Raw genomic sequence first — 15,760 nt, forward strand, 5'->3', positions numbered from 1 at the left:
GTTCATCTTCATCTTCTGGGTCGACTTCTGAACTTTTTAACTCGACATCTCCTCCTAAGATTGAAGTAGATTTTAGTTGGACCACTTCATCATCGGAAAACTCCCAATATTCTATAGGTGTGATTAATTCCGGTTTAGCTGAGTTCAATAACTCGGTGCGTAACCATTACCAGACTCGTTCCACCAGAAATCCCTCTTTCTTTTCTTCGGTTTTCGGTGCCGTTCCGGTCGGGGCTCGTAACCAGCTTCTGGGTTCTATGGCCACTTCCTCCTTCCCTGTTAGGAAAAAGAATCCTCGAGCGGAGTCCACTCCATCTCGTATGAATGTCGTGGATCTGGTGAATCTGGCGGATCGCTTTCCGTGGGTCAAAAATTACGAGACCCAACTCGCTGCTTCTCATCAACGTCCCTCCAATCCGCCTAACGGCTTCCTTACTATATTCTGTAGTCATGTGGAGAGAGGGTTTCGTCTTCCTCTTCCCAAGATGATGGCGGATATCCTCTCATACTTTGACATTGCCGTCAGTCAGCTACATCCTAATGGCTGGCTCGACATGGCCTTAGACTGCTATCTCGCTTCAAATTTAGGCATTGTTTATACGGGTCGTATCTTTAGAGCCTTTCATAAACCTTCCAAGAGGAAGTCGGAATCCTATCTTACATTTGCCAAATTTGGTGTCTACTCGCCCTTTTACGACAAAATGTCCAACGTTCATAGCTGGGATGAGAGTTTCTTCTATGTGAAGATAAAGGATGATGAACCGTTAGGTTTCCCTTCAGTTTGGAATTCTCGTCCGCTACATATGGCGGGTGACATGCGAATCTTAACAAGCAGTGATGAAGAGGTGGCGAATCTCATGAAGCAGATCAAGGCGGATGCATGGACTTATGCGGATCCCTTAGCCTTCATGATGAGTGACATTCCATTGATTCGCCGAGAAGAGGATCAATTTATTTATTCAAAAATTACTCAGTTTGATCAAGGTACCTTTCTGTTACTTTCAGGAGTCTTGATTATTTTGATGTCTTCTTTGGCAGGGGTGTATCTAAGGCCAATCACGCTCTTACAGAGACGCGCAGGAAGCTTTTGGAAGATGAAGCGCGCAAGAAAAGTCAAGCGGCTAATCCTCAAGCTGATACGGGCAAACGTCTTGCAGAGACAGCTGTCGATCCGCCACTGAAGAAGAGGCGGCCCAACACTATTGGTAGTACTAAGATTATGGCGGACGCGATACGATCCGCCAAACCTGCTGAGAAGATTGTTCAGGTAATCCATCTCTTGATTACTTTTTTGCTCATCCGATTCTAAAGCGGTGTATGGCTCTTTTCTGTTTGTGCAGATGGCGAAGCCCGATATTGGAGGATACTGGTCCGCCAAATTGGGGGCCCAAGGTTCTTTTGAGAATGAATCCCTTCTGAATGATCTGGATGAGGCCTTGGGTCAGGTGGGAGAGGTACAAAGGAACTATAACCAAATCCCTGGACCAATTCACGTCCACAAGGGGAAATCAGAGCTTCTTTCGGTGAGTTCAAAAAAGAATGTAGATAGTGGTAATTCCTTCACTTCCTTTTCGCCCTTGGACTAAATCATTTTGTCTTTTATAGCTGTATGCCCGTCTGCGTACTTTGGAAAATGGGCTTCTTCAGAACGTGGTGGACAGGGCAACTATTGAAAAGTTAGAAAAAGAGATAGCGAATGCCAATTCCACCATTGCCTCAGCAAACGCGAATCTAGCTTCCGCCACAGCTGCTTTAGTTCTTCGGGATGAGGAGATTAAAAGTTTAAAGGCAAAGATGGCTTCTGATGCCAAAAGCCATGAGGATGCTCTCGGAGAAGCTGAATACACGGCGGGTGTACATGCGTTTTATTATGGCGAGATGCTTATGGCGTACTTCTCCCTGGCCTATCCTGAAGTTGACTTCACAGATCCCCAGTTCGCTGTCCCCGAACCAGAAGACGTGGCGAGGTTTAATAAAATGCCAGATGTCAGGGAATACCTCCGCAATTATGTACGGAGATGGATGAAGGGACCCATGCAGGAAACCAAACCTTCTACCATAGCTGTGGCGGATGATTCCGAAGAGATGCCGCCCAAGGCAGGTACAGAACCAATTCTTGATTCTGTCCTTCCACCGGGTCCTGTTCCTTCGAAGGATAAGGAGGTATCTCCTGATGGCGGATCTGTGACTGTGGTGAAGAAGGATCCTCAAGCAAGCATCGTAGGCGAAGGAAGCACAAAAGAGGATGCCCCTATTATTATTTAGCTTTTGCTAGAGATTTTTTTTTTTGTAAAAACCTTCTAAGTACAATTTGGTTAATCCTTTACGCTGCTATCTATTTATTTTACTCTTACATTTGCGCAAAGAAGTACTTTAAATATAAGCATGTTTAGGATTTATGTTTGGAGTAGGTGGCCAGCCATACTCCATGGTATGAACCTTTGCGAAGGTTTGAAGCTGTTCTATTCCTTCTTGGAGGAAGTAAAGCTGCCCAGGGGTTCAATTTGCTACCTATCTTTGAGGTGAAATGATCCGCCCGCAGGACTTGTGAATCCTTCTCTGGGAGGGATAAGAGAGTGTAAAGACCTTGCGTCCAAGGATCGTTTTAACTCTATCGGTGATCAGGATCCGCCAAGTGGCGGATCTACTGTGAATGTGGAGAGCGTTGGATGCCCCCCTTCTTTTTAAGACTGGAATATTGATATTGCAGCAGTAAACTATAAAAAGAACATAGATAATAAAACCAACAATGTTTATTAATGGGAGAAACACCTTATTACAGCGAATAGGTCTTTATAAATGAGCCTCGTTAAAACCTTTAACAAGAAAAACCACATGGGAAAAAGCTTGTTAAAGGAAAAAGAGTACTCAAGACTATGGACATACTTCATTTTTTAACAAAGTATTTGCGGAGGTTTTGGAGATTCCACGTGCGTGGCAGTGTATTGCCCTCCATATCTTGTATTTTGAATGTGGCCGGTCCAACCTTGTCTACTATCTGGTATGGACCTGTCCAGTTGAGCCCCAACTTGCCCTTGCCTTCTCGAGATTGGACTTTGTCAGTTTTGCGAAGCACAAGATCTCCTATCTTTAGATCTACAAGCTTGTCATTTTTATCATGGTAAGCCACGATCCGCTGTTTGTATGCTGCCATGCGTACATAGGATTGATTCCTGCGATCCTCAACCTGATCCAAACGCTCCCTTAGTCGTTTGTTGTTGTCCTCTTCACAATAAAAGGACACCCGATCACTGGGGACTTGTATTTCAACTGGGATCACGGCCTCCACTCGATGAGAAAGGGCGAATGGTGTTTCCCCAGTAGCTGTTCTTGGGGTGGTACGATAAGCCCATAAAACACTTGTAAGCTTATCCGCCCACCTCTTGTCATGCTCTCCCAACCTCTTCTTTATCCCCTTAACAATCGTCCGATTGGTAACTTCGGTCATTCCATTGGACTGAGGATAATAAATGGAGGCGAATCTGTTCAGGATGCCCAACCCCTCACAGAAAGCCTTGAATTTGCCACAGTTAAACTGTGTTCCGTTGTCAGTGATGATGGTATGTGGAATGCCATATCTTCCCATGATGTTGTCCTTGACAAACTCCACCATCTGTTCTGCTGTAATAGAGGAAACAGCCTCGGCTTCTACCCATTTGGTGAAATGGTCTACTGCCACTATTACATACCTCTTTTGCCGGCGAGTTGGGGGAAATGGGCCAACGATGTCTATTCCCTAGAGGGCGAATGGACGTCCCTCAATGATTGGCTTTTGGATATGTTTGATAGTATGTGACTCATTTGCGTGAATCTGACAATTGTAACAAGATTCTACCAAACTCTGGGCATCTAATTCAGTTGTGAGCCAGTAGAAACCTGCTAACCTGGATTTCTTCAAGATCGTGGCGGATGCTTCATGCGACCCACAAGATCCCTTGTGTAGCTCCTTGAGGATCTGCTGTCCTTCTTCTGGTAGAATGCATTTTAGCCAAGGATGACTAAAGGATTTTCTGTAAAGACCATCATTGATCAAGGAGAAATAGGCTGATCTCCTAACTATCCTCCGTGCCTCTTCCTTGTCTTCGGGTAATGTTCCATTTAGCAGATATTGGCGGATGACTGACCTCCAATCATCCTCCACCGTTGTGAGTAGGGACACTTCTTCAGAGGCAAATGCTGGAGCCATTTTTACTTCAAAGGGACAATCCGGGTCCGCCCACTTTTCCTCACAAGAAGCCATTTTGGTCAATTGATCAGCCTCTGTATTGGACTCCCTTGGTATGTGAATCAATTCCCACTTAGTTTCTTTAACTTCAAGGTGATCCAGCAACTTTTTGACTTCTGCAACATATTTGGCCAGAACCTCGTCTTTCACCTCGTAATTCTTGATTACTTGGTTGACCATTAGTTTTGAATCGCTATATATCACGATCCGCTCTGGGGTGATTTCTTGAAGTAGACGTAATCCCAGTATCAGAGCTTCATACTCAGCAGCGTTATTAGTGGCATGGAAATTTAATTTTGCTGCGTATCGCAATCTTATGTAGTGGGGACCTTTGATCACAACTCCTACACCTGCTCCATCCGCCGAGGAAGCTCCATCAGTGTACATCGACCATTCTTCTAACGGAGGCTTGGGATGAGATATCCCTTCGTCAGTGAATTCATTCACGAAGTCCGCCAGGACCTGACTTTTCAAAGATGATCTGCTTTCATATCTTACATCAAATTCGCCCAGGCGAATCGCCCATTCCATCAACCTTCCTGAAGTGTCCGGCTTCTGCAATACCTTTCTCATTGGTATATTGGTTCGAACTATTACAGTATGCGCCTGAAAATATGGCCTAAGGCGAATTGCCGTGGTTACAACAGCCAGTGCCATCTTATCCAGCTTTGAATATCTGGTTTCAGCGTCTTTCAAAACTTTACTCACGTAATAAATTGGAAATTGTTGGCCATCTTCTTCTCGTATCATGACCGTGCATACGGCTTTATTCGTGACCGATACATACATGTATAGATCTTCCCCTTTCAAAGGTCGACTCATCATGGGTGGCTCTGTGAGGAACCGTTTGATTCCTTCGAAGGCATTTTGACAATCTTCATTCCACTCGAATGCTTTTTGTTTCTTGATGACTTCGAAAAAAGGTTGACATCTACGAGCTGAGCAAGAGATAAACCTGCCCAAGGCTATGATACGCCCATTGAGGCGTTGTACTTCTCTGATATTCTGGGGCGCTTGCATTTCTAGGACTGCTTTGACCTTGTCAGGATTTGGGCTAACTCCTTTTTCGCTGATCATGAATCCTAAAAATTTCCCATATGTTGCCCCGAAAGTGCATTTCTTTGGATTCAACTTGATGTTGTGGTGCCGAAGTACGTCCAGTACTTCCTTTATATCCTCTGCATGCCTTTCTACAGTCGTGCTTTTAATGATCATATCATCTACATAGACAGAATAATTACCACTCTTATTGTCCGCGAATATCTTGTTCATCATCCTCTGATAGGTAGCACCTGGGTTCTTGAGCCCGAAGGGCATAACTTTAAAACAATAAGTAGCTTGATGCGTCACGAACGAGGTCTTGATTCTATCTGAGGGCTCCATGGGGATTTGATGATAGCTTGACTTCACGTCGGTAAAGGAATGCATTGCGTGACCGGCAGTTCCATCTACAAGCATGTCTATGCATGGCAAAGGATAGTTATCCTTGGGGCAAGCTTTATTGAGATCTGTAAAGTCAATGCACATGCGGTAAGATCCGTCAGCTTTCTTGACTAGCACGATGTTCGCCAACCACTGGGTGTAAAGTACCTCCTCAATGGCATCTGCCTTTTGGAGCTTGGTGATTTCTTCCTCTATCACCTTTTGCCTTTCCGGACCATGGTTTCTCCGCTTCTGAGCCACAGGAACTGCATCTTTATCGATGTTGAGTTTATGGGTGATCACGTCTGGGCTAATTCCGGGGAGAACTTCATCCTTCCATGCGAAAACATCTTCAGCTTCACAAAGTACTTTGGTGATTGCATCTCTGATCTTGCCTTGTAGCCCCTTAGCTATCCGCACCTGCTTCTCCTCTGCCATAAAGTACATTTCGGTTTCGCCTAAGGCCATTGTGACACGCTCCTCTTCGTCTTCTTCCTTAGATTGAGGGCGAATCATTAAGGATGCCGAATATGTTTCTTGGGCCACTTTTTGACAACCTTTGACCATCACACCTCCCTTGACCGTGGGAATGTAAAGTGTCAAATGGCGAATAGAGATAAGAGCTGCGACTTCGGAGATAAAAGGTCGTCCGAGGATAATATTGTAAGCTAATTGTCCATCCAAGACCGAGAACTCCAAATCTCCTCTCCAAACTTGATCACTGTCAGTAAGCTCACAATCCAAAGTAACTTGGCCTTTCGTCTGAATGGTATGACCTGTCACTCCCAAAATGTCGACCACCGTCGGCTCCACCTGGATGGGATCAATCCTGAGTTTGGCGAATGCTCCTCGGGTAATGACATTACATGAACTTCCCGTATCAATCATTACCCTCTTTATTTCCCAACCTTCAACCATCATGGTGACAACCAGTGCATCCGCATGGGGTGGAATCTCAGGACCTACGTCTGAGAAAGGGCGGTTTAATGATGTCCTATCAAGGGCGGTCGTCTTCGCCTTTTTCAATGCTGGCTGATAACCAGGTCCGCCTGCTATGACATTGATGGTACCCTTTCCTTTCTTCTTTGGGTCCTCCTTGGATCTATCATCTTCTTTTCCTTCCGCTTGGATGAACCGATCCAATTTACCTCTTTCAATGAGTCGTTCAATTTCTCGAGCTAACTCCCAGCAAGCATCTGTATCATGGCCATTTTTCCTGTGATACTTACAATAATTTTTGGGATTTTTACCTTTATTGGTGTACTCCACCCCTTTTGGCTCGGGGTATGAAATGCTCCGCTTGTGCTGGCTGTTCTCAATCCACATAAGAACTTCGCTTTTAGAAGCATTGAGAGGTGTGAAGGAGGTGACAAACGTCGATTTGTTCCGAGAATCCCTTCGTTTGTTTCGAGAGGAAGAATCCTGACGTTTGTCCTTGTCCCGGTCCCGAGGACGAGATTCGCCTCTGTCCTTTTTTGGCGATGATGGCGAACCTCGGCGGATGTCATCTACCTCTATAAAGTCTTTGCAACGCTCCATTAACTATGCCATGCTGGTGGGCTTTTTACGAATGAGATCCTCTTGCAAACTTTTACAAGTAGTGTTTCTCACAAAACACTCCACAGCTACGGAGATATCTACATCAACGATTTGTATACACAATTGGTTGAAAGTGTCCACATAGTCTCGGAGGGGTTCATTCGCCTTCTGCTTTAATTCAAAAAGCTTTCCAGATTTCACCACTGCAGGCATACAACCAGCAAATTTAGCACAAAATTCCCTGCTTAATTGATCGAAGCTATTTATTGATCCTGGAGGTAGAGATTGAAACCACAAATAAGCTGGACCTCCCAGCGTGGTGACAAACATTTTGTAGAGCACGGGCTCGGTGGCTCGATTGAGTCTGGCCAAGATTCGGTACTTTCGAACATGAGCCTCCGGATTGTCTTTGCCTGTGTATATTGCAAGATTAGGAATCTTGAAAGCTCTGTCGGTTTCCTCTGCCTCGATCCAAGCTGCAAAAGGCGAATCCCTATTGGCGAATGGATTGTGCCTAGCATTTTTTTCGTTCATTTGGAGTACTAGGGCCCTCACTCTATCATCAAAATTCTCTGGATCCGCCCTGGGGCGACCCCTTCGTGGCGATCTTCTTGGAGAAGAAGAAGAGGAAGAACTTGACTCAGACGATGGATCTGATGGCGAATGTCTTCCTGCATTACCACGTCCGCCCCCTCCTCTCCCTCCACCATCTCCTCCACCACTTCCTCTGCCTGGGGGAGTTGGACCATTTCCTCCTTGTTGACCTCCAGACGAGGTGTGTCCAACAGTTCCCGAAGATGGATGTGGCGGTGGTCCACCTACATGAGATGTTTTTTCCGGCCTTTTGCTTCTTCTATGACTAGTAGATGGAGGTGATCTGCCACGGCGCGGGGATCTTGCTCGCTTATTTTTATCCTTTTTATGCTTTTTACGAATGCGCTCCTTAAATCCGCCAAGAGACGAATTTGTCCGCGGGCGCCTAGGTACATTCAGTCCATCAAGATTAAACCTTGGAACCTCTGATCCGCCAGGAGGGACCGTATCATTCCTTCGACTTCCCTCACCAGGAAATAACTCCCTGATAACCGGTCGCCCGCCACCCGATGCCGTAGTAGTTATCATGGAATCAATGTTGTGAGCTTGAAGGAATGAAGAGCTATAGGCACCTGGTCCCAGACCAAAGTTTAATGGAGGTAAAGATGAGACAGTTGACGTAGATACTGTACTCCAACGAGGAGGAAGAGTCATGAACGCCCGGAGGCGGTTCCCAATTTCAAGCCCGTACCGTGCTTCGATATCCTGAGCACACATATCGATGAAAGAAGCAGTGGGCATATTTCCATCGATATTTGTTATAGGAGCAGTTGTGTTAGTGCGACCAGCACTAGATGGTGTAATTATCGGTGATTCAATCCCAGAGGAGGGATTTTGTCCTCCATTGGTCATGATGTTTCAGTGTGAACGAAAAACCCTTTATTTGATCAAGGATTCCACGTTCACCTCACCAATTGATAACAAGGGAGAAATTTCTGATCGGAGCTCGTCCCTGTGGGGGGCGTCGTTGGGTTCGACGGGGGAAACTCCGATGCCAAAGTCAGTAGAGAATATGAAGAATAAACTGTATTGACAAAGTTTAGAGAATATAGAAAAGTGTGAGTACCTTGATAGCCTAGAATGGTAGGCTATATATAGTTGAGAAGTTCGTAACCTCTAGATAACTAGAAAGTCTCCATTAATGCTCATTTAATGGCGGTTACAAGTTACTCTTAACCTGGCGGGTAAGACAATTAATGATCCATTTAATGATCCTTTATGGCCGAGCCGTTACCAAGGTGAATGGAGAGATTCGCCTTAGAGATCCACCAGCGGATCTCCTAGAGCTAATCCAGGGAGATTCGCCAGCCGACTTCCTTTGCTACGTGGCATACTTAAAGGCGAATATCTCTTTTGGTCCTCATGATAATATCTCGATGTTATCAAAACCTAACCAAACGCTATATTTTCTGCGGTTTGGAGTGAAACGCTAAACGCTCATTCGAAAAGCTGAAACAAATACCCTTTTAATATGTTTTTTCTCAATTGATATAATTTTTCAATAAAAATCATAATTCAACTTAGGTCTTGTATGATAATCATTTAAATTAGTCAATTAAGTTAAAAATCACTTATTTTGATAAGTCAAAATATTTAACACTTAGTAATATTCAACACTTATTTTTGTTAGCATTTAATTTCAGTTTTATCAAACAACACCTGAGTTTACTCCCATATGTGATACTATAACTGAATATAGATTTTAAAGATTCTTAAACCGAACCGGATATCTGAATAAAAAAATTTATAATTGAATTAAATCGCTAATTTTTATTTTAAGATCAAATCGGAATGTACTGTTGATTTACATTAAGTGTAATTTTGAAGTTTATTAACTTCCACTGTTACGGAATAAATATGTTAGTGATTCTTGAAGCGCAACGAAGTTGACTTTTTCTTTAAGGTCAAATCACATTATAATGTCGACTCTGATTAGGTGTAAAATACCAAAATTGGATTCAACCAATCACAGAAAAGAATCCACCGGTAGGATGAAATTCACAGTAGTAGTTGACAAGGGCCTGATTCGATCATTACAAGATTCACACAACAAGGTTCACTTTGATACAACTCTGATGTTAACGTTTTTAACAGAATCAAATATTGTTGTAAATTGTAATTCTCAAAGCTCATTGTTTACAGGGCTGGCAATATTATATACCAATTCAAAACCAAAAATGAGAGTTTATGTTTCATTAATTACAGGGCTTAATAGTATTAATACCCCTCCGTCGTCTTATTTTATCATTTAGTCTCCTCTGTTTAGTGGTCAACTTATCATCCTGTTGTGAACATTTTTTTTATTGCTTTAAAACAACCATACAAACTTAAGAGGCGCGAAGTGTTATATTTATTGAATTAATGGGCTAATATGATGCATAAGATGAATTAAAATTAGCAGGTTAGAATTTTGCTAAATAGGTTTTGGATTAAATTTTACTTCAGGTAAAGATTGACATGCTACTCTAAGGGTCCGTTTTGTTGTTTGTCGATGGAAAAAAAAAGTTGTTTTTCCAAAAAGCATGGATTTTCTGTTTGTGTGAAAATGTCCCTAATCAAACATCTAAAACTCTCCATTTGAAAATGAAAAGGCAAACATTATGGAAAAAATAGAGTAAACAAACACCCCTTAAAAATAATAGGAATATTAAAATTGAATACTCGGCTGAACCAAACAGATTCTTGTTATTATATTCTCTCGTATCTTTACTTGTTACCCTTTACAAAGATAGTAATATCACAGACATCAGTGAATATGATAAAAATGACATAAACCCAATTAGATTAATTGGATAATGACACAATTTTTTTTAATCAGATTAGAGTTAAGTCGTTGATACTATCCTGATAATATTTATTAAATCATTGATACTATCCTGATAATATTTATTAAGGAACGGATTGAACTAAAAACTTAGTTAAAATCCAATAATAACCTCTGACGACAATATTGATATCCTTAGTCAAGTTTTATGTGGTTTTTACTTTCCTATAATCCCTTTAAATACCTCGAACAGAATCCCCTTTCAGCATTCAAATTAAGACAGAGATCAAATGAGGAATTTCAGCCTGTCATTGTGTATTTTCTTGTTCCTCACCATTGTTATATATTCAATAAACATTGAAGCTAAACCTTGCAAGCCAAGTGGCAAACTTAGAGGTAAAAAACCTCCTCCAAACAAATGCAAGAGAGACAATGACTCTGTTTGCTGTGTTGAAGGCAAGCTCTACACAACCTACAATTGTTCGCCTCCCGTCACAACCCATACCAAGGCGCTTCTCACTCTCAACAGCTTCGAGAAGGGTAAAGACGGAGGTGGTCCATCCGAATGCGACAAACAATTCCATTCCGATGACATCCCGATTGTAGCACTCTCCACCGGTTGGTTCAACAAAATGGGAAGGTGCTTCCACAATATCACCATCAAAGGCAACGGGCGGAGCGTGGCAGCAATGGTGGTGGACGAGTGCGCCTCGACAATAGGGTGTGACGAGCCTCATGATTACCAGCCTCCGTGTGGTAACAATATTGTTGACGCCTCGAAGGCTGTTTGGAAAGCTTTGGGTGTCCCGGAGAATGAACGGGGTAGTCTCGATATTACTTGGTTTGATGCTTAGTGAGTGTTTGTTTAACTTTTCTGAGGAGTGTTTAGCGTTTCACTCCAAACCGCAAGAAATATAGCGTTTGGTTAGGTTTATATAACCCCAGCATTTAGCATTTTCTCTAGAAACTGCAGCGTTTTGGAGTTTTTCATGAACATTTGTTTGTAGTTATTTGCTATTGACAAAATTATCCTTCTTATTTCCACAAAATATTTTTAAAACATATACAGCTAATAACAAACAGCTAACAACAACAGCAAACAGCTTATTGAAACAGCAAACAGCTTGCTGAAACTGCAAACAGCTGAACCAAACAAGTACTTAGTTTCGTGCATTTTTACTGTAACGAGTTTTCGGAATCTTCTTTTCATTGAACAGACAAGTCTAAGAAACAAACTGATACAATCATGGATGGCTACCTAATAATGATCTAAACTTAACATAATAAACTATGAGCACTACAATTTCCATCTAATTGTCATAAAAGCTGCAAAAAAAAAAAAAAAAAGAGGACAATCCATTGTCTAGCCAATGCCAAGGTTAAAATCCAGTGAGAAACGGGTAAATCGGCCCTCATCGCCGGACTTCAGAAGATGAGAGATTCATTCAAGGAATATATACATCGCCCACGAAACAATTGGTCGACGAAAATCTATCAACCCCGCATCAAATCGATGTCGACGTGTGAGTTGCGCATGTCCATGGACTGTGAGCCTGCCCATAAGCCGACGGATGAGGTTGAAGTAAGATTCTGATTTGGAGGAATGCTGCTTGGAGTAACCGGATTCTCGACTGTCTGATGGTCCATATCCCGGCCGGCTTCTATACCTTCTTTTTTGTTCTTTGTCTTTGAACCACCCCATATGAAACTTCCAACTATCACCTGCAATGATGCACTAAAATTAGCAAAAAAAAATTGCTATTATAAAGGGCGGTCCGGTGCACTACGCGTCCCCGCTAAGTCAGGGTCCGGGGAGGGGTCCCACCACAAGGGTGTGAAGGGGGCAAGCCTTCCCCTACCAATTTCTTTTTGGCAAGAGGCCGCTCCTAAGACTCGAACCCGTGACCTCTCGGTCACACGATAACAGCATTTACCGTTGCGTGAAGGCTATTATGAAGCAACATAATTAAATATTTGATCTACACATGATGATACCTGAACAGTGCTTGCTGCAACAAGCATCCCTCCGACTCCTCCACCGATAACACGACCATCAGGACTAGCAAGAGAAACACTCAGCCCACCAGTTCGGTTTCGGGAGCCACCATTGCTAGTAACCAAGTAAGAGCCTGATAAACACAAAATCTCGAACCGCCCCTACGAAACAAAATGCTTTAGTTTCAGTCTCACAAGATATGATCACTATTAGGCTTAATTCGGGAGCCGAAGTAAATGTTCCCATCAAACACAAAGATAAAAGAACACGACAAGGATGAAGTGCTCAAACCTCATAAGTGACGGTGCCTCCAGAAGTCGATGGCTGGCGAAGAGTCACAGTAGAGACTGCACCATTTGCCGACAAGATGCATATGGCTCTTGGTCCTTGCTGTGAGAATGACATTATCTTTGTTGCAATGTCCTACACAAGATATTCGGTATTCTCTATATGAACAAAATTCATTAACACGAAACCAAGAAGCAAAATAAAATTTGACAATTGCAGAAGCATAAATCGCTATTTTCCAGCTTTCTCTCGGATACTTTTTCCTATTCATTCGTATAAGCCAGTTCAGTGAAGTTCCTATAGTTTCTACCTTCGTATTATCTTCTCGGATCTTTCTCTTAAACTACTACAATATATGATTTAAAGATTGTAACACATTGTTCTTCCCTCACTTACATGCTTATACTTTCAGGTCAATACGAACTATCTTTCCCGAAAGAGTTCTTTGTGTGTGTGTGTGTTAACATTAATTTGATACAGTAAAAAACGTTCACGGATTGAGGGGAAGAATTGATCATACTTCTCCTACTGCAATGGTGATGATATGAGGCGTAAACCCCATCCCGGCAGAACCAGACAGCCATTCACCTAGCAAAACAATTCTGGTTTCAATCACTCAAACACCAGCAAGTACAAGAACAGAAGAGAAATTTCTAGTCAAGTTACGGATCTCAATATCACAAGGCGCAATCATACTCGTAAATCATCACCAACGAGAACTTAGAAGCAAAAACGTTATGCATTCCATCAACATATATTTAAGCCAGCAAAACCTTCATTGGCATCACCAAAACAAGCATATAATTAGGACCATCAATTGCTCATACGACAACCCGTTTCATATGATTATCATTTAGATCACATAACACGATTATGACTCGATAACACCATTTTGACACCACTACATACAAATAAAGATCATGTTCAAGTTAGCATCAACACAAACATTCAACCTAGGACTAGTTCAATCCAATTCAACTATCATTGATCAAGCAATCATCTTTCACATAAACACAAACCCGAAATTCGAAATCTTACCAAGGGAAGCTAATTGTTGCTTTCTACCAGTACCAGGCGGCCGGCCTCTACCACGTTTCTGAGTAGGGGTTATTGTACCTGGATGAGTAGACAATGTTGGAGATAAAGCCAATGAAACAGCCCCATCCGGACCATATTTCCGGGGCCTTCCCCTTTTCCTCTTCATAACCTCACCCTGTGATTGTTGCATAGCTGATTGTGCACCCACATTGACACCATGAGATTGAATTGCAGTTGAAGTTTCCATTTGTAAACTAGATCCCATTGCATTTCCCCCAATATTAGATTGAAAAGGCATAGCTGTATTACTTAATTGGTTGATGTTTGATGATACATTTAAACCAGACTGATTCCCAGACCCGGAACCAGGCATCCCTCTCTGCATATAGAATGAAGCAGAACCAGATATCGCCATTGCATCTCTTCGATCCATGCATTTACTATCTCTCTCAAACTCCCAAATCTTCAATAATTGTAATTTACTATCTCTCTATGCTTTTTCAGTGACAAATTCCACCCAAATGTAGCAACTTAGAACAATGTAAAACTATAATCTGTCTCTGAAACATGAACAGCCATACCAAATACTTCAAAATGGAGCAGAAAAAGAGCATTCAAAGTAACATAGCCCAAACTAGGTAGATTAAAGAAGTGAATATGAAAATATGCAACAGAACCAGAGAAATAACTGAAAATTAGACTAAAACAAGAGAAATCTAAAAAAAAAAATACAAACTTTGCAAAGAAAAGACAAAAATGCAAGCTAGCTTACCAAACAAAAATCAGAAGAAACAACAAGAAAGGCTTCATTTTGAAGATAAAAGAAGTGAAACAGGTCCACAATCTCACCAACCCATCATTCATAAAACCTTAAACTTGAAGCATCATCTTAGTAACCCCAAATTCAAACTCAAAGTTCAAGCCAATGCCAAGTAAAAACAACAACAAAACCCCCAAAACGACCCAATTTCTCTAGAATTGAAGTCTGAAATGCTATGTGAGTGAAGAGAGAAGAAAAGTGTGTTGGAAATTAAGGCAAAAACAGAGTAGAGAGAGAGAGAGGGGAGAAAAAGGTGAAGGAAGTAAATTACTTACTACTACTAGTACTAAATAAAAGGTAATTGACACAAGTCCTTATCGGAATGCATATATGATTTTTCTAAGGTAGACCTTTCTCTTTCTTTCTTATCTATATCTTACTGTAAAACACACAATAAAGCTGGTTTTATCTTTCTTTCTTTCTTTCTGAGAGAAGGGGGGAGAAAATTGAATTGGGGGAAACAGGGAAAAGAGAAAAAAGGTGTGATCTTTATTTTATTGTATCAATTTCTCTGCAATTGCCGAGTGATGAATGATGATGATGATTTGGTTTACTGGGTTTTTTTTTAAGAGAGAGAGAGAGGGAGAGGTGTGGTTTTAGTAAAAAACAAAAACTGGAACAGAAAAAAGCGCTTCTTCTTTTTTGATAATACTGAAATTTTTTATTTTCGATTATTTGTATTTCTTTTCTTTTTCAAAGTAAATGAAATACGGCCGACCTGTTTTTTTCTGTATCACCACTCTGCTAATTTTCTGTCTCACTTGCAGCCTTCGGCGCGTGACGAAACTTCCTTGCTTTTTCATATTTCGGATTTTGAAAGGGTTTTATTTATGGGGGTAAATTGTTATTATAATGTTCACGGAATTTCATTTTTTTTTTCTAATGAAGTCAATGGTTTTTTATTATTATTTTAATAATAATTCAGGAGAACTTAACAATCAAGTCCAAAATGATTAATTCGTTTGGTTTACTTGCTGTTACGGTCCAAACAGCACGTGTCTAATCAAATATTAAAAGCTTTCCATTTTAAAAGTTAAAGATAAATAAAAGAACAAAATTGAGTAACTAAACATC

The 15,760-nt window shown here is 41.6% G+C and overlaps 2 protein-coding genes across 3 annotated transcripts; one reads left to right on the plus strand and one right to left on the minus strand.

Annotated features, from left to right (window-relative positions):
* Positions 1-10,834: 10,834 nt before the first annotated feature.
* Positions 10,835-11,398, plus strand: LOC136217230 (kiwellin-1-like). The gene has a single exon (XM_066003829.1). It carries the CDS (start codon positions 10,835-10,837, stop codon positions 11,396-11,398), a length of 564 nt encoding a protein of 187 aa, XP_065859901.1.
* A 290-nt stretch (positions 11,399-11,688) lies between these two features.
* LOC136216874 (AT-hook motif nuclear-localized protein 9-like) lies at positions 11,689-15,312 on the minus strand. Of its 2 annotated transcripts, none has more exons than XM_066003421.1 (6): positions 14,962-15,312; positions 13,867-14,426; positions 13,349-13,416; positions 12,832-12,963; positions 12,540-12,701; positions 11,689-12,266 (listed from the first exon to the last, which is right to left on the minus strand). In XM_066003421.1, exons 2-6 carry the CDS (start codon positions 14,297-14,299, stop codon positions 12,039-12,041), a joined length of 1,023 nt encoding a protein of 340 aa, XP_065859493.1. In that variant the 5' UTR covers positions 14,300-14,426; positions 14,962-15,312; the 3' UTR covers positions 11,689-12,038. The 2 variants fall into 2 exon arrangements, with proteins under 2 accessions (XP_065859493.1, XP_065859492.1); XM_066003420.1 differs by having other exon boundaries at positions 14,639-15,312.
* Positions 15,313-15,760: the final 448 nt, after the last annotated feature.

Source organism: Euphorbia lathyris, chromosome 2 (assembly GCF_963576675.1).
Source record: "Euphorbia lathyris chromosome 2, ddEupLath1.1, whole genome shotgun sequence".
Classification (NCBI taxonomy): Eukaryota; Viridiplantae; Streptophyta; class Magnoliopsida; order Malpighiales; family Euphorbiaceae; genus Euphorbia; species Euphorbia lathyris.